The 24,276-nt window shown below is 34.4% G+C and overlaps 1 protein-coding gene across 1 annotated transcript in view; it reads left to right on the forward strand.

Annotated features, from left to right (window-relative positions):
- The window catches only part of LOC144441512 (breast cancer anti-estrogen resistance protein 3 homolog), a 70,237-nt gene that overhangs the window by 798 nt on the left and 45,163 nt on the right, over window positions 1–24,276 (forward strand). Inside the window, exon 2 of the mRNA XM_078131096.1 lies at window positions 12,916–13,016. Coding sequence (XP_077987222.1) covers window positions 12,916–13,016 — 101 coding nt within the window. The remainder of the gene's footprint in view (window positions 1–12,915; window positions 13,017–24,276) is intronic.

A 24,276-nucleotide genomic window follows, 5' to 3' on the forward strand; every position in this document is an offset into this window, starting at 1 on the left:
GACGTTTATAGTTTGAGGTGTTTTCCATTGGTCAAATCAATTTTGTCTGAGTAATCTAGAGTTTGGTAGATATTAGTTTGTGGAGTTTTCCATTGGTCAGGTCGTGTTTTGTCTGAGTGAGGGCAGATATAGTGTAGAGTTGATATCAACAGATATCAGACGAAAGTATCATTGCTTGGGACTGCTGCTATGGGACTGTTGCTATGGGACCACAGCAGAGTTACAACTACTGAATATATATTGTGATTAACTGTATCTGATAATGTTCAACCTTGAATTGTATGTGGAACTTTCATGGGATTTCTATTAAAATGAACATTTTGTAGGTATGCTTTTAAGACGGAACAATTCATTTGTATGCATGTTCCTTTAATCTCTTATTACACTGTTTAGCTAGTAATGATGAACAGGAACCAGTGATGAATCTTTTCATTTCATTAATGTTTGTGTTATACCTCAAATGCCTGAAAAATTAACACAATTTATTGATTTATAAGTTTGACAGTAAGGTTAATTTGGGTAATATTTATGTCTCCGACTTTGTATAGTGATGCACCCCCCCCCCCCCCCCCACAGCCTGTAATAGCTGGAGTCAGCTGGAGTCATCTGCAACTGTTCAGTCATACACTAAAGAGACATGTGACATCTAAGCCAATTTGACATGCCACTGACACAATAATTTCTAGGAATGCACCAAATTTTATTATTCTCCTCTCCCTTACTATGTGGTTACTCACAAGAAAACACTTTTTTCAGATCTATAGTTGTATGAAATTGGTTGACACAATTTTCAAAAAGTTTTGATCATTTTGACCTACAAGTGTTTGTTTTTCTATAGAGGGCATACAGTATATGGATAGACTTGATCCTCTTACCATCTTAAGACAAATGATGAGTCTGAACTTGTCTTCTTAACTAATAGGATTTAAAGTTGTTTTACTCAATATTTGGGCTTATTCTTAAATGATTTGAAAATTTGAACACGTAAGTAGATTTAAGCGGAACGTCCTTGTAGAAACATCCTCATTTGGCATCAAAAGAATTTGTATAGAAGCTTGTCTTATCCTTAAAGGCCTTAGTGAGTCATTTCTTTGTGGTCTTGTGTTTGAAGACAGGAAACCCAAACATCAGATTGTTTTCCCCTCAAGGTGAAATGTGACTTCAATAGAACAGTTCTAAGTACAAAGGAAAGTAATATGTACTTTCTAATGTTCATGATTGGGTGTTAAAATTGCCTAAGTAAATAGTAGTATAAGCTGTGAATAAGCAACACCTGATTGTGAATGAATGAATGACAAGTATTAGGTCACCTGAAGGTCACTGGGTTAGTCTTCCAAGTAAAGACAGCGTTACATTGGAAAAAGTTAGTAACACTTTATGATTAGGCCAAAGACTTGTTGTTCCGGCTGGATATATACTAGCTTGACTATAAGCTTATCATTCTGTGAATGACATTTTCAAGCCGGATAGCCATGCTTTATAAAGCATAGTCTGTAAGATATGACATTTAATGCCATCGACTATATGTAATCTCTTCACAGTTTTTGAGCAGCCTCATTTACACTTTGGTAGGGCTGTACAACAACATGTATCGTACAGTCTACACTAACATATTTACCAGTATTTTAACGGCTGTAAGTAGGTAATATCTACATATTAACTTCCCCATGTATTTTACCAGGGCTGACACACCAAAATTCAAAATTATGCATGTATGGAAATTGTAGCCCAAATACTTGTCGCTAGCGATCCTCCAATAACATGAGGGAAATGATCGCTAGATTTGAAAATGAAAGACAATCGAATCTGTCTCTAGGCTATGGAAACACCCCCAACACCCCCTTCCCCCCATAACCAAGGTTCTCAAATAACCCTATAAAACGCAAAACAATTATATATGTTGGGTTCAGGAACTGAGTATACATAGCATACACTTTTGACACAGTGCTCATAAATCTTGCTAATTTGCTTCTTTGTAAATGTGCAAATTTTGGCAAGATTTACAAAGAATTTTAGAAACCAAGTATGCGCACTTTCAATTTTTTTTTGGTTTATAATTTTCACAGAAAAAAATCATGTAATTATTTAAGTATACAACATTACTGAAGTGTGCAGTTGAACCCTGACCTTTCCTTGTTCAGAGTTATTTGGTTAAGTAAATATAAAGACATTTTTCATTAATTTGCCAATACATTAGAGCCACATGTTTTGAATACTTTGTGTGGTAATAGCACTGAAATAAAGTAATCATCACATAATCACGAAACAATAAAACTTTGTCCATTACATAGTTGTAAACCAATGTTAAAACAACGTTTGACTTTGAGTGAGCTCTAGCCTAAAGTTTCAAATGTCAAGAAACGGATCTGACTATTTCAGGAAGTGATTGAGTTCCTATCTGTGTTTCTGTTCCTGTTCTTTCTGCGGTGCGGTAAGTCACATACAGCTACTGGGTACTTTTTCTGTTTCTCGCATGCTGGGAACAAATTTTTACAAATTTTTACAAATTTTGTAAATTTTTGTGATATATTCTGTCAATTTTAGTGAAAATTAATCATGATCAATATAGAATCATCTCTACCTGTAATATTATCTGAAAATAACTACATTTTTAAAAGAAAAATGGAGTTCTAATTCTCTAATTATTGTGAAAGGGTGTTCAGCATCATGCTGGTACCAGATCTACATGCCTCAAATACAAGAAATGCCAGTGGTTTTAGAAAGTCAATAAATCACTCAATTAATTAGTTGTTAGTGGCTAGAGTAACACACAGATGATTTCATTTCAAATATTTGTCCGAGTCCTAAAAGTTAAATCATGTCCCTCCAAGATCTGTGGTTTAATTGTGTTTACATGCGAACATTGGAAACATAACCGTTCTGTCAATTTTTGGATTCTAATGTTAGGCTTGGCGATGTATGATAAAAACGGTGACTTGTGAAATACTAGATTTTACTGAATGTACTGAGTCATTTTCCTTTGATAAATAAATTGTTGCTTTGTCATTAGGGTTTGAAATTTGAATTTTTCAAGGACAGAAAATTTTCCCAACAAGTTTTGTTTTGTGCTGTCTGTCACGTCTACATGTATCATCAATATAGTTTTAGTCTGCTTCAACAAAAGGAAATATTTTATGACATTCCAACAAACTGTTATGCAAACATTTGAAAATTTGCATTTGTACTGTTGCTACAAATTATGCATATCTGTCTGTAAAGGTTGTTCCCACGGTTACCTCAATATCAATGTGTTGATGTCTAAAGTCAATAAAAACGTAACATAACTTTACATCCAAGTTAATACAGCATTGACAAATACCAGTATGTGTAGAAAGAGTTTTTGAGTGATGGTACAGATTCACTTGATAAACAGATATGGTAAATTAAAATGGTTTATTTATCAAAGTAGAAATTATTACACATCATGGTGATGTATTGAGGATATATGGTTACAAAAAAGAGAGAGAAGGGTAAATGGAGGGGGAGGGGGGGGATGACACTCCCCCTCCCTCCTCCCTCCCTCCCCATGGAACTAGTGGATCATAACAGAAACTGTCACACTTTGACTTATGTTACTGCGGTATATCTTCCTGTTTGTTTGCCAGATTTCTTCCTATGTATTTGTTGTTGGGACTTGTGGTTTTCATCCTCATAATATCATGATGAATGAATGGTTAGAGTGGCTGAGCCTGACCTTAAATATGTTGGTTGCAGGTTTGAGCTTTGGTATACTGCCAATTGTTTCTGTAGGGCTGATTCAAACCACAATTGTGTCCCAGTCAAACCCAGCTGTATAATTGGGGACCTGGTAGGATAGAGGTTGCAATGTGAGTGCTTTAATCCTATTTGCTTGTCGAGCATACAATCTGTTGAGCCTCTACAAGATCCCCAAGGAGTTGGGAAGTATAAAAAGGCTGTTGTGCCACTATAGATCCATGCCAGGGATAATAATTGTAAAGTGCTTTGACCACAGTATTGGAAAGCACTATATAAAAACTAATATTGCGATTACTCATGGCATCATATTCAAGTCTGTGGTTTGCTAGTTTAGTGGTTTACTGTATTTATCCATAGTGTTGAGAAAAACAGGAAAGCTCATAATATATTTCAAGTATGTTGTTTATCACACTACTCAACTTTATCACAGTGATCTGAACTTGTGGACTAAAAGGGTAGTTTGGGGTCAACACACCTGGCCTTGATGTAAGGGTAAATTTGTACCTAAATCCAAACAGTCTACAATCATTAGTTTACATATTTATAGTAATGTGATAAGTATAAGGCCATCACAGGTGGACTTTGTAATAGGATTACAAACCAATTGTATTTGGTTTCCCATAGATCCCAAACAGGATGGAAAGTATTGAGCTGTTGCCATTGATTATTTAATTTGAACCAGTCTGGCTTATTCAATCTGATGATGTTTTGTGTAGTCCGGCATTGTTTTTGATATGCCAGTGTTTTTGGCACCATACAGTGGTATTGTTTGCCGACAGTGTCCACTGTTTTGTTTGAAACTGGACGTCAAAAGGATTAGCATATTGGTACAAGCTAAGAGTACTTGTTGCATTTTACAGACCTCATTTACTTAGTGATACCTGGTCGTCGATGAGGGCTGGTTGGGTCTCTCTTTATTTTATTTTTTGCTGACACGCACCCAGTTCATTGACATCAACAATGCTTGTTAAGTGTGGACATGTAAAGTTGTGATCACACGGCTTTGAGTGGATTTACCTTAAAATAAGGAACTTGCGGATTGTTTTCTGTGATTGGAAGCATCAACATGTGGACCTTACCCAGACAGTCTGGCAACAGAGGTACGTATGTGTAGATTTTTGGGTCAAGAGAGACATACGTTATTTCTTCCATAGAACTGATACCTTTTGTATGCGCGCAATCTCGTTTCTGTATTGTTACACATTGTCAAATGTCTTTTCATGTCTATAATATCAGCACAGTGTGTTGTGTCTGTGAAAACTACTGGTTGTGTGAATGAAGTGCCGGCAAAGTAACACTACCATGTGCTAGCTGTACTGCGTTTTGACAGTGATGAATTTTGTGGCAGATTTTGATTCCCTCCTGTATCACTGAACAAAAAACCCACTGGTATATATGATATTTTGTACGTGCCAACCTGTCATTATGGAACACAATTACAAACATAAATACACAAAAGTACACTGAACAAAAACCTCCCCGAAGCTTGTAAGTTTACCTTGAAACTCAAGATCAGTCCCTCCTATGTGATTTACTTACTGAATAGTGTGGCCATCAAAAATGGATGAAACTAAGTCAGGCACTGACCTTAAATCTTTTGAGGTGAATTTAATGGGAGAGAGCTCTTTTTATTTCTTTTTGTAATCTAAATGTTGTTCCATTCTTAGCATTATCACCAACTAATGGTTCTGTAGAAGCTGAGAATAGTGGTGTCTGTTTTGTCCTGAGTTGGCACAACAAGTTGTGTAAATGCATTGTATTGTCTTAGGTTCATAACCCGTCCGTACATTAGTCCTCTGGTTTTGTAAAGTGAGACTGGGGGCTTTTTGCAATCTTTGTGAGCCATACATTGAAAGAAATAATGACTTAAAAAGACATTTACACTTGGAATGCTGTTAAAATTTTTGTTACAAAATTGAATGTATTTGAATTTAGGTGGAGAAATAAAATTGGGAGTAAGGGGGAGGGGTTTGTTTGTCAAAAGGCTACTGGTAAATTGTCTGCTACTACTACAAATGTCTAAACTTCAAGGATGAATTAGAAATGTCAAATATTTATAGAACAAATGACATTTCTATACCTTCCAAACGTTGTGAAAAGTTGTAGATGTGAATGTCTAGGTAGTTTGCAAGACTCTGGATAATAACTTTATGTAGATAAAAATATATGGTGTGTTTTACATTTATGTGAAAAATGCAAACAAAATGAAAAAAGTGAAAAAAATGTGTACAAACAGTTTTCTGTGAGTAAATCTTATGAAAATCACATATAAGTAACAACATTTGATATGTAAAAAAACATTGAGGAGGTAAACACCTCAATATTTGATGTAAAGAAAAGTTTGATACGGAGAGACGAAAGTTTGATATTGAAAGACCAAATACATTTACATGGTCAATGTGTATGTATGAACAGGTTATAACAGTGGTATTTAATCTATAAAATAACATGAAATAGAAATCATAGTCAGAAGAATTCACATTTATTACACTTGAGTCGTGAGTGTTGTTGGCTCACAAATCTCATGAAGAGTGCCATAAAAGTTGCTAGTGAACTGGAAGGGAAAGACTTGGCTACCGATGCATGCACATCGTTGTTTATTTTTAGTTTTCTTTTAAAAAAGCAGTGTGGATTGCTTTCAACAGTATGTAGCCAGTGCAGCATGAAAACATGGTTGACTGTACACTCCATAATAGAACTGCTAATGTTGCAGAAATTGAGGAAATTTGAACAAAGGCGATTCAGCTGTGTTGTTTCACAGTTTCTGAAATAAACATACTCAATATCATAGGTATAGTTCAGGTTTCATGTACAATTACCTTGAAGTTCAGGGGTGAACAAATCATTTTGTGAACTGGTGGTCCCCGCAGACCAGTGCCTTAAAAAATCCAGTGGTCTTGCTGAAAGAATTAGTGGTCCCAGGTCCTACTGATGTGAAACATTAAATCTTACCTATGAATCTGTATATTCAGATGACTTTTTAACTTTGTTATTAACAGTAAGGTACTAGGCCGACGGACCAGATAAGGTAAAATTTGTGTGGTCCTCCCAAAAAAATTGCTAGTCTCGGACCCAGAACCAGTGGATTTGTTCACCCCTGAAGTTTGCCCCCCCCCCCCCCCCCCCCCCTCGCAGAGAACTTTTGCTGACCAGAATTCACTCACAAATCTTGCCCTGAAAAACCTTACTAGCTGATATGATACATATGACTTTGCTCTTGGATAAGAATAAGTATACATGTATAAACAGTCATAGATTCAGCCAGTAGATACTTTAGTTGTTGGTTGTTCTGATATAGCTAGTTCCTTTCCAACATCACCAAGATTCCAATAGTATGAAAACTTTGGTAGTATTTCTGAACTTTGGACCACTGAAAAAGCACAGGTATTGAAGTTTTGGGTTGGCTTCAAAAGGTAATGTACACAATGGAGAAACTTTATAGTTTTCAATAGTAATTATGACAATTTTGTAATTATTGGAAATGCTGAATCTAGCTAGGTTAGGATTATTAAGTCTGAATGGTTGGACTAGTAGTGTGAGTTTTCATGTGCTTTTCCATTTTGTTGGGTTTTGATTTATATTTACCATTTTTCTGAAGCAGTTAAATGGATTGAAGCATGCAGTATAAGCTAATGTGAATCTGATACTTCTGTAGACACGGGGAATTTGTCAGACAGTCTGGTTGTTGAAGTAGTTCGTTGTGTGTGGTAAGAAGTTACATTGCCAAACTGCAATTGACCATAGTCAGTGAGGTGTGTGATTAATGGAACTTGGCACAATTCATCGCCGTAGACAGGAACGTGTCAACGCCACCATAGCCACACAAACCTCCCTCCTCATTTCAGTCCAAGGAGTGATTTTACAAAACCCGCGATTCACTGATAATAAGGTTCATTTTAACTAGACCACATAGTTGTAAATTAAAGTTTGGAAACTTTGTTCTTTAGTTGGGCTGTCAACCCCTCTTTTTGAAGTGGTTTGACCCACATGAAAGGCTAGGTAAGGTCGTATTTGGTTTTCCCAGGGGAGGAGGGACAATGAACTTTTTCAGTACAGGTGGTTCAGGGTTGTGTATTTATGGATGCAATCCGTCAGCTAAAGTTCAGAAGTGTACACCTGGTGCGTGACAAGCCAGGAGAAGTAGTTTATCTGTAAATATTTCTCTGCCTAGTGATCTTTGTATATCATTGTAGGTGCTTTACAGTGACCCCCCTCCAAAATAATGGCTGACTTTGACTAGTAACTTTTCATTTGTACTGTATTTTCTCCGTTTCCTTTCTGATACCTTGGTTGTGAAGATTTTGATAAAATATATATATCCAGGATGATTTGTGGGGGTAGTGGGAGGGGGGTGGGGGTGGGGGGGTTTGCATCACTGTCTTCTTCAAAATTACAAATAACATATGACAAGAATTGATTGAGCTGGGACACAGCTAGAAATTGGTGTTTGTGAAACATCACAAAAAGCAGCGAAGACATACGAGTCAATGAGGAATTACTGAAAATAATCAATATGAATTGCTAAAATTGAAGAATTACTGAAAATAATGAATATGAATTGTTGAAATTTAAGACTTACTGAAAATTTTCAGTGAATTGTTTAAATTGAAAACTGATTTAAAATTTTCAGTGAATTGTTAAAATTGAAGAATTACTGAAAATAATGAATATGAATTGTTGAAAATTAAGACTTACTGAAAATTTTCTGTGAATTGTTTAAATTGAAAACTTACTGGAAATAGTTAATAAATTGTTAAAATTGAAAACTTATTGAAAACTTTCAATGAATTTGTCAAAATTGAAGAATTAATGAAAATAATCAATATGAATTGTTGATATTAAAGAATTACTTGAAATAGTCAATAAATGGTTAAAATTGAAGAAAATAGCAGTAGATGTACTCAGTTTTTATTACTGAAAATTGTTTTTTGTAAACCAAGGAATATACATGTATAAGTGACTTTAGGGGCTAGTCAAGTCACTTTGAGTTGAAAGACTGGTAGAGACGAAACCCTTAGATCAGAAGAATTTGCTAATGAATGAAGAAAAATATTAGCAAATAATAAAATTATACCAGCACAAACATAATTTAAGAACAAATTGGGAAAACAATGGAGATTTTTAATATTTTGACTCATTCCAAGCACGGCTGAACCAATAACATACGTACACAGTGTCGTGATGTAGAATGACCAGGGTATAAATTCCATATTTTCTGTTCAAATGTGTATACACATGTATGTGTATTAAACTTGGCTTTCATGTGTTATAATGGCCGTATCTACACTGGACATCACTGTATGACGAACTCAGGTATAGATGCCAGGTTACAACATGATTGATAATGGCTGTATCTTCACTCGACATCACTGTATGGTGAACTCAGGTGTAGATGCCAGGTTACAGTTCCGTTATACATAACTGATTTATGTTTTCATTGAAGCTTGTAGATTTTCGATTTCCTTGAACATTATTTAAAGTAACAACCTTTGAAACTGTTGTGGTAGACACTGAGATAACTCTACTTCATGATATACATGTATTCAAATTTACTTTAAATCAATATAATCCTGACAAGTTACAAATGTATACGTGCTGGTGCAAATTTCAAATAGTTGTCTGTCATTTATATTATCATTTAGAACCATATGAGGCAATTTTTTTAGCTGAAAAATATATAAAAACACAATGTTAATCATTTGATTACTGATTGTAAACATTTGAATGAAAATTTAATTTAACTTTTCACATTATAGATGCACAATATTAGATCTGTATTGAAGTCATTCTAAAAGTGTAAGAGTGTGTGCAGATTTCCTAACCATGCACTCAGATTTGATATTTTATAACTTGCACGTGATACAAAACATCCACATAACTGGGATTTTCAGACGCATTTGGAATATAGAAGACTACATACGAATATTGACTGACTCAGCAAAACAGTTCCATTGGTTACCAGTATCGCAGAAAATGTTTTTTGCAAAAGTGACGAAATGGTACTGTTTATTCATGGAGTTGGCAAAGTTCTAAACTTTACTGAAAGTGAAAGAAGAATTTTCTGTGTTATGCTATCACAGAAGTTAATTACATACAAAAAAAATATTGATAACTTTAAATAATGTTCATGTTTCCTTATGACAAAACTGACAAAATATTGCATCTTGTGGCCGACTTTTGGTCCATTTTGGCACCAAAATTAAAAGTTTTGTTGACAATTGACCTTATTTCAGAAAAAATCCAAAAAAATGGAATCTGTGTGTTTGTTGACATGCATCTGCATAGTACACTAATGAATGTGTCAATTGTATATAAACAGTGTATTTTGATAACAAGAAAAGTCTTTGTTGCATCAGTCTGAGTAATGTGGAACCCCGGAATGTGCGGATTAGTCCTGAGAAGTTACCAAATTATCGTGGAATGTTTCGTGATACAAAGCTCGTTTTGAATTATTTCAACTCATTTGTCAGATTAAAGCCTTTGTAATTTAAGACATGGTGTTGTGAACATTAATCTTTATTGAAAAGTACCGAAGGGTAAATCTTATACAAGTGTGTTGTAATCAAGGAAGTCCTAAAAAAAGAACTTTTGATTATTTTGAAACTGTTTAATTCTTCCAAAATTGAAAAGCTGATGATGAAGTTAACTGATTTTGGTCAGAAATCAAGAAATGTATGAAAAAGTACATCTGATTTGTGTTCCAGTGTCGGCCGTTGTCTAGATTATACGCTAATCGTAGATGCTTTTCAGTGTAGTTCATCAATGTAAATCTCTTGCTCCTTGATAATGGAAATACTTTCACGACCCCACTCTACCATTTGTATGATACAGCACAGACTTGCAAGATAATAGGATTACAAAGTGGATGTTTTCGATTTGTTGCAGTACCAGAAAAGGAGCATTATGGTCACAGACAACTATTCTGTGATACCACATACAGACCCTGGATATATCTTTACACAATGTAATAATGCTCATAGACGTGGCGTCATAGTTTCACATGAAAATCATGATTTATTCACAGGGCTAACACATATTTTGGAAGCAAATTCCAGCATCATTAAAAATTCCAGATTCACTTCCAAAATTTGTTTGAGTATACACGTGTGTAGATGGAAATTTCTATTTGTAACAAATGTTAACAAATATAATATTGTTAATTAAACTTCACGGTATTCTGAAGGTTTAACTAACTTTGGTGTTTGATAATCTACCAAATTTTAAGAGAAAAGGGTTCTTTTAATACTGCTGAAATTAGGTTTTAGTAATTAATAATAGAGTACTTGTAATGCAGCTGTTCTCCAGAGAGAGAGCTCCAGGCAGTTATTACCCTGGCATGGATCAGACTGCACAATGGGCCCATTACTTCCTCAACCCCCTGGAGAGCATACAATCCATTGCAGCCTCTGTAAGGGCATTTACATCACAACCTCTATCCTACCAGGTCCCCAATTATACAGCTGGGGTTGAGTAAGGTACAATTGTGGTTCAAATCTTGCCAAAGGATTTTAGCTATTTAAAAACAAAAAGGCGGCGACAAAGCTCAAACCTGCAGCCTGCAGATCCCAAGCCGTCCACTGGAACCATTCAATCATCATGTAGATAATTTGTTGATAGTTGCGATAGTGTAACTTAGCAATGGCTTAGGTTGGTATTGTCCATGTCTGACAACGTACAAATGTAACTATTAGTATGAAGTATAACAACAGTGGATTTATCTTTAACTTAGAAGAAGTATTCTATGCATAATATTTCTTTCTATTAATGAGGGAATGCAGTAAAATTCATTGAAATGTAGGTTCACAGCTTAAAATCAACCGTAGTTCCATGCCCACTACCAATTCTGGTCATGGGGCTACCATAGTTTGCAGCTGGTAGCCCACTCAGGTTACCACTGATTATGTGATGAAGATGGAAGATTTATGGACATGAAAGTATTCTAATAACACATACATGTATATTTCCGATAGAGGAAATCTGTTTTCAGTTCAGGAATATCGGACTACAGGTCACAATCCTTGGGCTACCAATATCTGAAACTGGTAGCCCACTAGGACTACCAAAGAAAAAAGTTAATTTCAAGCCCTGCAGGTTCTGAGCAACAATTTGTGGAAGATGACCAAAAACAATTTTGTATTAAGGGTCTCATTGACAATAGATTTTAAAATTGTGTTCAAGCAAAATCATTGAAATGTTTGTGTATGTGTACATATATATAGTCCTGCTTGCAGATGGAATAAGTTGAGACAATGTCCCATTCCTTTTCCTTTAATAGTGACATTGTCAGAATCAAGTCCCATACTCCATCTGCAAGCAGAACTAATGTACAGAACAATGTGTCCAATGAGTCTGTGGCCTTCCACTGACATACAGCATTTTTTTGTTTATATCACCAAAATTGGGTAATCCCTCATCCTTTATTTTGCATTGACTTTCCTCCCCTTCCCCAGTCTCCAGCTTTTTGTCATTTTGAGCCACAACAAAACATATTGTCTTTTATTTAGAGGACACACTGGTCCAGATTATCATGTGTATATGATGTGCATTCATTGTGTTAAACTGTTTGGCTGTGATTTGACAGCCAAACCAATTCATTTTAGCATTAAAATGAGATTGAATAACAAGACTGAAACATCCAGAAGCTTTTGATCTTTTTTTTTTTGGTTGAAACTGTTATTATGGGTAATAAAAGTAAAGAGCAGATACGCCTCAACCTATTGTAATAAAGCTGTTGTACCCCTGAGCTAATCACAGAGTCGTAACACTATTCTTTGTTCAGTCTGACACCATAATCAATCTCTCCCATTCATTCTTATCCATGTTGATATTGAACTTTCAACGTCAAGTACTTGTAATAAAATCATTACTAAGCCATCAACTGTCACTTTTGTTCTCTCTTTTTCCTAGGAGTAAGTTGTTCATGCAATTGTGTTTTTGCCATTTTGTGATAATTTCAATTTTTGTTTGCTTTGTAAGGATTTAAAACATTTTGATTTAAAAAGAAGCAATTATATTTAGAAAGTACAATATTTATGCCATGCATGTAGCAACTGATTGTGCTGGCAGATAAGGTGGGTGGAGATTGCTTAAAAGATCATAAAGTTAGGGAGTCTTAATGATATTCCTTAGTTTAGTGATTCATACCCAGCCAGTGATGTCCTAACAATGTACTTTTCAATGTTTCATTCACTGTTGTAGGCTATGGAGTAATACCAACAAAGATGTCAGTGACAGACTGGTTGCAGTCCTTAGAGCTAAGGGAATATTCACCAATACTAGCAAATTATCCAGACGTGCAGGTAAGGATATATTTAATGTCTTCACATCACATCAGTGTATTCTGGGTTCAGTTGATAGCTTTGTTGTCTAACGTTGAGTGCTAACGTGTGAAGGTACCGGATTGTTCAATTTACTAGCTATGGTGATCTCTACAGTGACCACCTGCATTTCATAAGGGATTGCATACATCACATGGTTACGAGGTGTTCATTTTAAATATTTATACTGAGGTCAAGAATAGACTAGATTTCGCAATAGAGAGACAGATATAGAGGCAGATATGGTGACAGATGGCATGACAGATACTGACAGTCCATCCTGTTGGGATGATAACACCAAGGATAAGCAATGTCAGTTGCCAACAGGAATTTTTAGAGAGCCGATAAAAAATAAAATAGGAGTTATTTTTATCAGTATGATCGTTGAAATAATATCGTCATTTCCAAGTTTATAGTGCTCCTGTGTATACATGTCTGTTGTCACATCCTTTTAACCATGATGAATGTTAACAAATGTGGGTGATTTTTTATAAACTGTTTGTTTTAACTTCCTACTGTTTTCCATTCAAGTTTATTCCTGTATTTGCAACCACCAAGAGGGACTAGTCTGTTTGAAAAAGGTTTTGTAAATATATCGAATATAATTTGAAATCTGAATCTAGCAAGAAAATCAATGTACTGTATTATGAAAGGGTATTTGCAGGATTATAATAGTCACGACTACATTTGTAAATCTGTTAAGACTCATAAATTATACATAATGTGTTTGCTTTCTTTTAGTTTTGCTACTAAATGTGGTTTGATACAGAAATGTATTTGTAACTTTCTGTATATTGTAGAAATCATTATTAAGTCATTTTGATGTTATTCGTCAAAAGTTGAAATATTGTTTTCTTGACTTTTTGCAAGAAATTATGCAAATGCTGGTCCTTTAAACCAGAATATTAACATAAAGCTCTGTGGGTGTGCATTCCTCCAGTAATGAAAACAAAGAACTGCTATTACAAGTAAGCATAACAAATAGGGACTAATTACAAATAAAAACACATTGGCCTGAAATTCTGTAAACTATTGTATATGTATTTATTTTGGTTCATGAAAAGCTTGTGGAAATGCAGGATGGGCCAATCACACTTTAGTGTAGAATCCATGACGGGTGCATTTTTTTTACATTCGTCTTTCCAATCACTGAAAAGACAAATGTGAAAAATCCAATCCGCACAGATTCCAGGTGAGGCACACTTTACTAGTAATTTGGCAGACAGTTTTAGGAGAAGGTAGACATTATTTGTAAACATCTCATCTGATCAGCCCCACCTTATTCAGTGTAAATGTTGTTGACTGATTTCACCTAGCCTACCTGTAGACTTTAGAATGGATATCGCTACACTATTGCATTATTCCGCTACCCTAGTGAAAGTTTGAATTTTGGGAATGGAGCAAATATTGAAAATGTCAGTTAGGATAGTGGAATGGTATAGCAATAGCTGTTCTCAAGTCTACAGGTAGGCTATGATTTCACAACAGCTGAAGACAGAAATATATACTTGTGAAGTATGTTAGCTAGACTTGTTTCCACAGAAAAAGCTTTTGCGCATATTAAGCTGAAATAAATCCAGCACTAAAAAAACCTAGGACTACAGTACTTCAGCACAGCATCAGTCTGTTTATGAATACAGCATAATATGTCAGACAGTTCAAACTGTTCGTAAACACATATGTATAAAATATAGCAGATGACATTTTATAGCATCATCAGTCAGTTTTATGTAGCGATGTACATGTACAAATAAAAATGTCTAACAAATAAATCTTTGGAAATCATATTCCCAAATTTTCACTGACATCGAGTCAGCGCTTTCAGGGATCTACTATTCCTAGCTCAGCTGACTTGACAAAAGTCTTACACTCCAGATAATGCTGATGAGACACCAGTCAAAGTTTTGGTTAAATTTTCCTTCCAAAATTAGACAAGAGTAGAAATACTTATTTGTTTTCTTTGTACATAAAGTGCGTGACCATCATTTCTCACAATGTCATCTTGGGGAAAAATGATTTCTGTAGCTTCAGGAATTGTAGGTGAGATTCAAACCTAAATGACCCGAAAGGTCAGTCAAATTTGTTGAAGAGATCGATTAGTAGATGCTGTGGTTTAGTTTTAGTAATCTGTGTTGACAGCAGCTATGTAGAATAAAATAATGTCCACATATTCTTTATTACAAATTATAAAATAGTTTAATGTTCTCTTAAACTGTGCAACCCTGACAAACACAGATTCAAATGAAGCATCAAAAATCAATAAAATGGGTGGAAAGATTGTATCTGGTATTTTCCCCGTAATACTGCCTAGGGCAGACAAATACACAAACTATTTTAATATGCATTGATGTAAGACTAATCCTTAGTATGTTTGCTGTTGTAAGAAGAAATATTTCTCTAGCTGTCAGGGTTTAATAATTAGGGTAGTATGACAGACAGAGAGATATATATTTGTGTAGATTTATTGTGGAAATTGAAATACTATGAGTTATGGTATGTGTCGTACTATGGGAGTCTTTCATCATTGAGTCATTTAGTGGACGTTTTATGACCTTAAACTGCCATGCATACATGGCCTACTGTCTCAAATATGTCTTCATCAACAACAAGAATGGTAATGGGGAAATATAGCTGTGAGCTATAACACTTAGATAGGGCAAGACTGAAAGAAAAGAGACATAAATTAATGTAGAGAGGACATGTAGGAGACACCGAGATGGGGATCAGAAAAAAGAAACAGATGCACACAAGAAAAACGGACAGATGGATGGGAAAACAGACAGCCAGATTCACTGAACAGACAGACAGACAGACAGACACAGACAGACAGACAGACAGACAGACAGACAGCCAGCCAGCCAGCCAGACAGGCAGATAGACAGGCATGTTCTTTTGTACATATGTACATGTATATATACAGACATACAGGAGTGTATGCAAGATAGCTAGAGCAGTATTTGTCTCAGGAACATGAGTTGAAATATAGAAAATTTAAATGGAGCTTTTTTATAGCTAATCTGATATACAGGCAAAAAAAGGAAAATGAATTTATTTAATTTGTCACATATTTCTAAAGTACAGAGGTTCAGAAGACATACATGCTACGCAACCAATTTCCTACATTTCACGGTGCTGAAAGTTTTTACGTTGAAATTACCAGAGGCTGTAAAAATTGGAAGTAGGAGACTTCCTGCATTAAAATGACAGATATCACTTACTGTAGAAATGAAAATATATGCCAACAGCTGAACATTTTGAAATCACTCATTGAACTCACGCTGAATATAACAGTCTGGATTGGAAAGGAATCGCTTAGAGCAATGTCTAGAAATGAGATTTGGAATTCGGTAATAATTCATAAAAAATTGATCTCTTTCTGTCAAAGGTGTTGTGCCTTTGTTTCGTGTACATACATATGACTGGGAAATTTATCCTAAAAGGCATTGTTATGTCTGTTCTGAAATATGATAGTTTACAAAATATTAATCTACTTGCTTTTTGGATGAACTGAAATATAGTTCAGTATTTCTAAAAAAAAAAATCAATAATGAATTTGCCGAAAAAATGAATTTTTTTCAGGAAAAGAAATATTGAACCGTCATTTTCAACTATGGAGTAATACCAACAAAAATGTCAGTGACAGACTGATTGCAGTCCTCAGAGCTATGTAAGGGAATATTCACCAATACTTGCAAATTATCCTGATATAACATAATTCAAAATATAATGTTGGGGCAGTTTGACAGTGTTAGTTATCATCTTTTGTTTCACCAGCTTTGTGTTTTTCATAACTGGTACCGTTTGTTCTAAGAAATGATTGACACTTCTTTTGTGAAAATTGAAATAAAAGCTCATTCAAATAAAACTAAAGGAAGTTCTCTCCATCAGGTTTTAATGACTTTTACTTATTGAAATATTAGTGGATAAGGAAAATTCAAACAAAATGAGCAAGGCATGACTTGAAACCGATAGGATTTGTAAAGATATACAGGTATTAAGAAGGGTCGTGATTATTATACCTAGCTTCAGGAAATTTTTTGGAAACTTAAAACCTGAGTAAAGATTTTCTGAAAAAATGCTAATATTTAATGTATATACCTACAGGAAATGTTTTGGGGGAGCTGCAAACCTGGGTCAAAGGTCAAATCTGATTAAAAGTGGAAAGCCAGAATTTCATGTATGTGTGGACTTCGTTTCTTGAAACTATTGTATAGCAGAGTGAACACAATATAAAGTGAAACAGCTGTCGGTCTGTAAATTACTTTTAACACAGCGTTTAATAACACACTGTAACTGAGATATTAAAAACAAACATTACCAAATCATTGTAAATGGTACAAACATGTTACTTTGAAGTAGGAGTTGCTTAAAACTCACCACATCTTTAAATTTTATAGGTTTTTAGACTGTTTTTTCCTTCGACAAATAACTTTAATAGATAGGTGACTCATTTCTGGACTATGAAATACAAGTAGCTAAGTAGCTACGGGATTCTGTATCATATGTTAGAAAAATGTAAGTGTAAAGTAGGTAAATGAATTAAATATTTCAACTACGAATACATGTATACTCTCGATCTCTAGAATATCAGTGCAACTCAAGGCCATTTTTTCCCTGTATTCCCATTTCTTTTTCCACAGAAGACCATCACACAAAATTATTGTATCTATTAATGTGGCCATATGGATGAAAATTGGAATTTATTTGGGATTTTTTATTCATAAAACAACTCTAGTATGTTTTCCTACTTGAAAAAACATTGTGAAAATGAAACAATATATAGCAATTCCGTGTTTGTAACTCAATAATTGCAACAGCAACAACAAAATATGTGAAATGAAAAAAAATTTGTTATTGTATGACTTACAATAACAAACTTTTTACACACTTTCTAGCTTTTTGTAATTTATTGAGTTACAAACATGGACTTTGTATATGTTGGTTCACATAGTGCCTCTCAATTTTATTTCAGTCAATCTTAGAAATAATCGTAAATAATCGTCTTAAAATTTTGTATTGTAGTAATTTTAATATCTACAGAAATTATGCGATAATGTCTCCTAATAGTACGTCAGGTTGTGATAAAATATCAAAAATCATCAAAATTTCATATTTGTAATTATTCTGGCCAAGAATGCTGTCTTTAAAAGAATAACTCACCCATTTGTGTTGAATAACAATCACAGATTTCCAAAATAACAGTAAAATTAATATTATTTGTGACTTGAACATCTTCTGTTCTCATGTGCCATCATGATACACAGTGCAGTACATGTACAGTCAGCATTTTTAGATTCTGGCAATCTTCAATTCGTATAATCACAAAACAAGTACTACATTTGTAGGTGTATCCTTTGATGTTTGTAATTTTGGACTATAAATTTGTAGTCTGTAAGCGACAAAGAAACATATGATGTAAGAATCCATTGGCAGATTAACTTTAATGCATTCTCCTATCAGTTGTGTTATCTTATTGCATAGAAATCCTCCACTTCCAGACTTTACATATGTGACAAAAAGAACAGGATCTAAAACGGCTTCGGGCAAAATTTACTTAAATCTAGCAGACAGTATACCGTAATTATCGTCACTACATACATTACTGTAAAAACCTCTCGTTCCAACTTTTGTATGCAGTCGCTGATATTCAAAATAGGTTTCCTGTGTGTTGTACAATGTATTGTTGGGAACAATTCCGAGGCTATGTCCCCAATGGGAGATTGTTGATAGTAATGCATGCAATTACTTCAACTGATGGAGGAAACTCTTTGTGTTTCCCAAACTCACACTATTAAAAATAAATAAAACCTTGCAAGACAACAAAGCATAATTGAAGTTGTCTGTTAATAAAGCTGTCTTTGTACACCAACTTTATAAACTTGAGTTGACAATTTATAAAGACCGGAAATTTGCTAATAAAAGTTTGGAAATTTTTGTACCAGCTATTTTTAGCCTGATAATAAAAGTTATGTATACACCGTAGACCATCTCACAGAATCATTGTGTCTAAATGAAATCTATATCTGCTTTCGTTGATGTTGTGCACAGCATATCTGTTGATCAATGAGATCAAAAGAGAATACCTGACAAGAAATGAATATGATAAAAAGTATTGAATTTTCCATTGTATACGGAAGACATTACTAATACTACATGTATGTGAACAACTTAGCCCATATATATTTTTACACATTTTTTTTTGTAATTTTTTTGTACACTGTTAAAATTGATGTATTCAAAAAATATATGCAGTCATCAAATATTTTATATCATGTAAACAGAGGTTTTAATTTTTGGCAGAACAGAAATATACATAACTTTACAGACCTGTAAATGTATTTAAGTCAGGAGGGAAAAAAAAGTCAGGAGGAATCATAGAGATCCCATCTACTTACCAATATTATTATTGTTGAAAAATTAACTTCAATTTTACAATATTTTATTTTTCTGGGGTTTTTGTCATACTGAAGTTGTAAACAATATTTTTTTTTTCTTTTGGTGGGGGACTTCTGGTTAGAAGTCTACACATGTACCTACCATGTTTAATTTTTACCTACTTAGTAGTCTTACAAAAATACATTACTCTTAGACTAATGGCACTGCAAGTGTCTTACTCCAACAAAAAACTTAACAATAAGGGGTTATTACTGATTGAATAACTTTCCATAACTGTCATCCATCCAAATGATATATGATTAGAAAACCTGACCCCCATAGGCTGGTTGCTAGGAAACATGATGTACACAACTGACATTTTGAATTAAATCACATTTTATGTAATAATTGAAATTGAATTTATCTTGCCTGTGTGTTGTGTAAACATCAATGCATTAAAAAAGTGGTCCTCTTGGTACCCAGCTGTGCAGAATAGAATAACAAATTATTCATTTTTAAGCCTACATTGTAGTTAGACTAATTAAAATGAACCTAATTAGCATGTTAATTAGCTGGAATTTTTTGCCCAGGGATATGAAATCACAAGAGAGATGTTGCATGGAATAGTTTAAATGTCAATCACCCTATAGTGTTCTCATGACACGTGGCAAGTAGGTAAGAGTGTATAGTAGTTGTTGATAGAGCAAGGCAGCTCTTGGAGGGTACAACTTATCATACTTGGACGTGATTAAATAGTCTACGAGTGATAAACTAGTCTACGGATGATAAAATAGTCAAGGAATGGAAACTGACATCTGAATCGATAGGGGGTTTGTATAGTGACAAGAACAAATTCCTATTATGCATATAAACTATAATTAATGCAAGATTTTTGTGAAACCATTTTTGTAAGCATTTAAATCCTTTCTGTGTGAGTGTACATAATTATGAAAGTGGAAGAATTATCATAATTATGTTATTATGTTCGTATATACTTTTTATCCAGGGTAAAAATTTGAAAAGGTGTTTTTCTTCTTTAATATTTTTCAGAAAATTTCCAAATTGTACAAAATTATAAACAATGACGTGCTAGTTTTCCAAACCGATAGTGTTGTTTCCATCAGAGTGGACTTATTGTATTACAAATTTTCCAAACTATTTAGTCAATAAAATTAATAGTACTGTTTAAAGTTTCAAATAACAAACTGCCATAGATATTGTTGTTCTCATCAGAGTGGACTTACTGCACATTATTAGTTTTCAAACTATAATAGTCGATAAAATTAATAGTACAGGGTAAAATTTCAACAAACTGCCATAGATATTGTTGTTTGGGTAAGAGTGGACTCACTGCATTATCAGTTTTCAAACTATAATGATAAAATTAATGTACAGGGTAAAATTTCAACTAACAAAACTGCTATAGATATTGTTGTTTGGGTAAGAGTGGACTCACTGCATTATCAGTTTTCAAACTCTAATAATCGATAAAATTAATAGTACAGGGTAAAATTTCAACAAAACTGCCATAGATATTGTTGTTTGGGTAAGAGTGGACTCACTGCATTATCAGTTTTCAAACTATTTAGTCAAGATAATTAATAGCACAGGGTAAAATTTCATCTCACAACATGCCATAGGTAATGTTGTTTTCATCAAAATTAATAGACTTCCTGCATTACATATTTACAGTCATGTTAATTATGTGTATTAAATATGATTGAAGGATTAATATACCTAAATACCTGTAATAAGACTATTGTTATTATAAAGATGACATTTCATGCAATGAATGCCAAATTATGAATTATTTTCACACAGGCCCAATGAGAGTTGCTGTATCTTTATTGAACATGAAAGTATATTGTAGCATTGGTCTGTAACAATCTATTAGTCTAGTAATCTTTAATACTTGAATTCAAAAGTGTACATCAATCAAATAAATAGAAGATATCTGGGTATGTTTTTCTCTTTGTCCATTACTGAATTGTAATCATAGATGATTAATACTATTATTAGTATTAAGGCAGGGATGATTAATACCATTATTAATAGTTACGAAAGATTTATCAGGTTGTACTGTTATTCTTGTACATGTACCTTCATATAAAAGTAAAGTGTTCCAGATTGTTGTAGTCATGGCAACAGTTATGTGAATTATCAGAATAGTACAAAATGATTCAGACATTAAATGAGACGATGTTTTCATGAATACATGTATTTGTCTTCGTAAATTGTCAGTCAACTTAAGCATATGTGACCAGTAGTATTATGTGTAAACATTCGCAGTTTGCCTGATTTTTAAAATTACAGCCTAATGTATACAGAGCTATATTTTATAATTCTACAACTATTATAATATTTATCCACATGTATCAGTGTCTTGATTGAAGGCAGATTACCGGTACTAAATACATATTTCAGATTGTAAAATTTTGTGTTTATTCTTCATTACATTCTCTGAAGATAAACGAGATATGATATACATATTGTGGAACACCTGGTAGTTATGTGCGTGATTGAAATCAACCTTTACAAGATATATATCAATTTTATTTCCTTGCTAATAATGACAGTGAAAAATGCTGTGAGATATTTATGAATATGTAACACCATTCCATTATTTTATTTAAAACTCAATGTTGAATCCCTGGTTCTCACATTACTTATTGTTATCTTATCATTTGAGCCATAATTAGTAAATAATATTATTCATTTGTTTAGGACACAGACAAGTGTTCTGGACCAACTATTTTCTATGGCTCTGCCAGACAACTGTTTTTCAAACCTTAATTTGAATCATAATCTGTTATGTCTTAAACAACCAAAATGAGTCATTTCAAAGACACTTTTATTTTGACATGTTGAAGAGATCTTGAAAACCATGAATTGTTTAGTTAGGACTGCCAAGGCATGACATGTTACTGTATCGGTTATAAGTACTGTCGTTGTATTCTTGTCTTGTCACTATTCAACACAGTGTCGACATCTGAAGTGACTGACATTGCTAATCAGTAATAGATTCTAGACAAGATATGGATGAATGCACCTCATAATAGAAAGAGGCCACAGGTAAATGATCTCAAATTACTGGATGCAATGAATGTGATGTTACCAACAGTCAGTGTTGAATATAAATAGGTAAAACTTTGGTTTTATTATGGAAGTGTAACTGTAACCCACACCTCCACCCCACCCTGTATGACGTACGGATGCATGAGAATACATTGTGCTTCAATTAGAAAGGCCACAGGCAAAATGATTCTGAAATGTTTTGATGTCATACAATGTTGGTATTGAATAGTAACAGCTTATAGGTACCTGGCTAGGGTTGTATGATGGGGAGTGTAACCCCCATCTCCACTCTCACCTTGTATGACCTCATGATGAGTGCACCTAATGCTTCAATAGAAAGGCCACCGGTAAAGTGATTCTGAAATGTGTTGATATTGTGACAGTATTGGTATTGAATGCACACACAGCTTTATCTATTTGGTTATATTATGGGGGTGTAATCCCTCCACTCTCGTCCTTTGACCTTTGACCCCTGTCATGAGTGCACACCATGTTTCAATAGAACGAGTTCACAGGTAAGCGAATCTGATGTTGTTTTTTTGATGCAACTGTGAACATTATGTTTCTTACTAGAAACTTAGGGACGATCGCACAATGTCACACAAGCTCAATAAACAAACATACAATGTAGTACATTTTAGGACAAAAACCTCCCCTGCTCCCCCTACATGAACGTTCACAAGTGTGACATCACACTTTTATATATGATGTAAACCATGATGAAAACTGCACTATGATCAATGCAATGTAAAAACATGATGGTGAACATAAAGTTACAAACCTGGATAATGAGATTATGGTAAACACATCAAAATACTACCAGAAACCCAGCACTGTATCTTACATTAGAAGTAAATTTTTATCACCTTATCAACATCTCACTAGTAAATAGGGAAGCTTGTATCATTGGAAGTGTGAAAGTTTCGAAAATTTGGTTAGAAGTGCAAATTTGAAGTTCAAAAATCGCATTGATGGCTGACCTCCTCCCCCTTAAATGAACAAAGTTTGCTTATTGAGCTTGTGTGACATTGTGTGATCGTCCCCTACCTGGCCATGATTTTATGATAACCTCCCACTTCCATCTTTAATTAAGGGTGAGTGCACATCATGCTTCAATAGATGGAGTTCACAAGTAAGTGATTCTCACATCTTTTGATGCAACATAATAAGTGTTGAATTGTAAAAGTCTGAATACGTGGCTAGGGTTGTATGATTGAAGTTTAACCCCCACCTCCACCCTGGATGACTTTATGGATGAGTGTTTAATTTCACCTAAAACTGATATAGTGATAACATAAAAATAAAACACTGCATAGCAAATACTAGTAATTCAGTCTCAGAGGTACAAACATCAAATAGTTGTTAGTATCGAAACTTGGCAATTGTTCAATTTTTACATCCATAGCTACCCCTTACCTCCACCTTACTCCCACCCCTCACCCCCACCTTACTCCTACCCCTCACCCCCATCAAGTTACTCCCACCCCTCACCCCACCTTATTCCCATCCCACATCCCCACCCTACTCACACCCCTCACCCCCACTTTACTCCCCCCCCCCCACACCCCACCCTACTCACACCCCTCATCCACACCTTACTCCCACCCCTCACCCCACCCTACTCACACCTCTGTGGTGTAATATATGTTACAAATAGTAGATGTGATTCATCTTGTACATGTATATAAGTGAAAATAAATCTCCGGTTTTGTCAAATTGAATTCTTATACCTGTGTAAGCTGTTGTTTCCAACCAATCAAAACATGTGATCTCTGCAGCTTAACCTCTAGAG

This window comes from Glandiceps talaboti, chromosome 10 (assembly GCF_964340395.1).
Source record: "Glandiceps talaboti chromosome 10, keGlaTala1.1, whole genome shotgun sequence".
NCBI lineage: Eukaryota > Metazoa > Hemichordata > Enteropneusta > Spengelidae > Glandiceps > Glandiceps talaboti.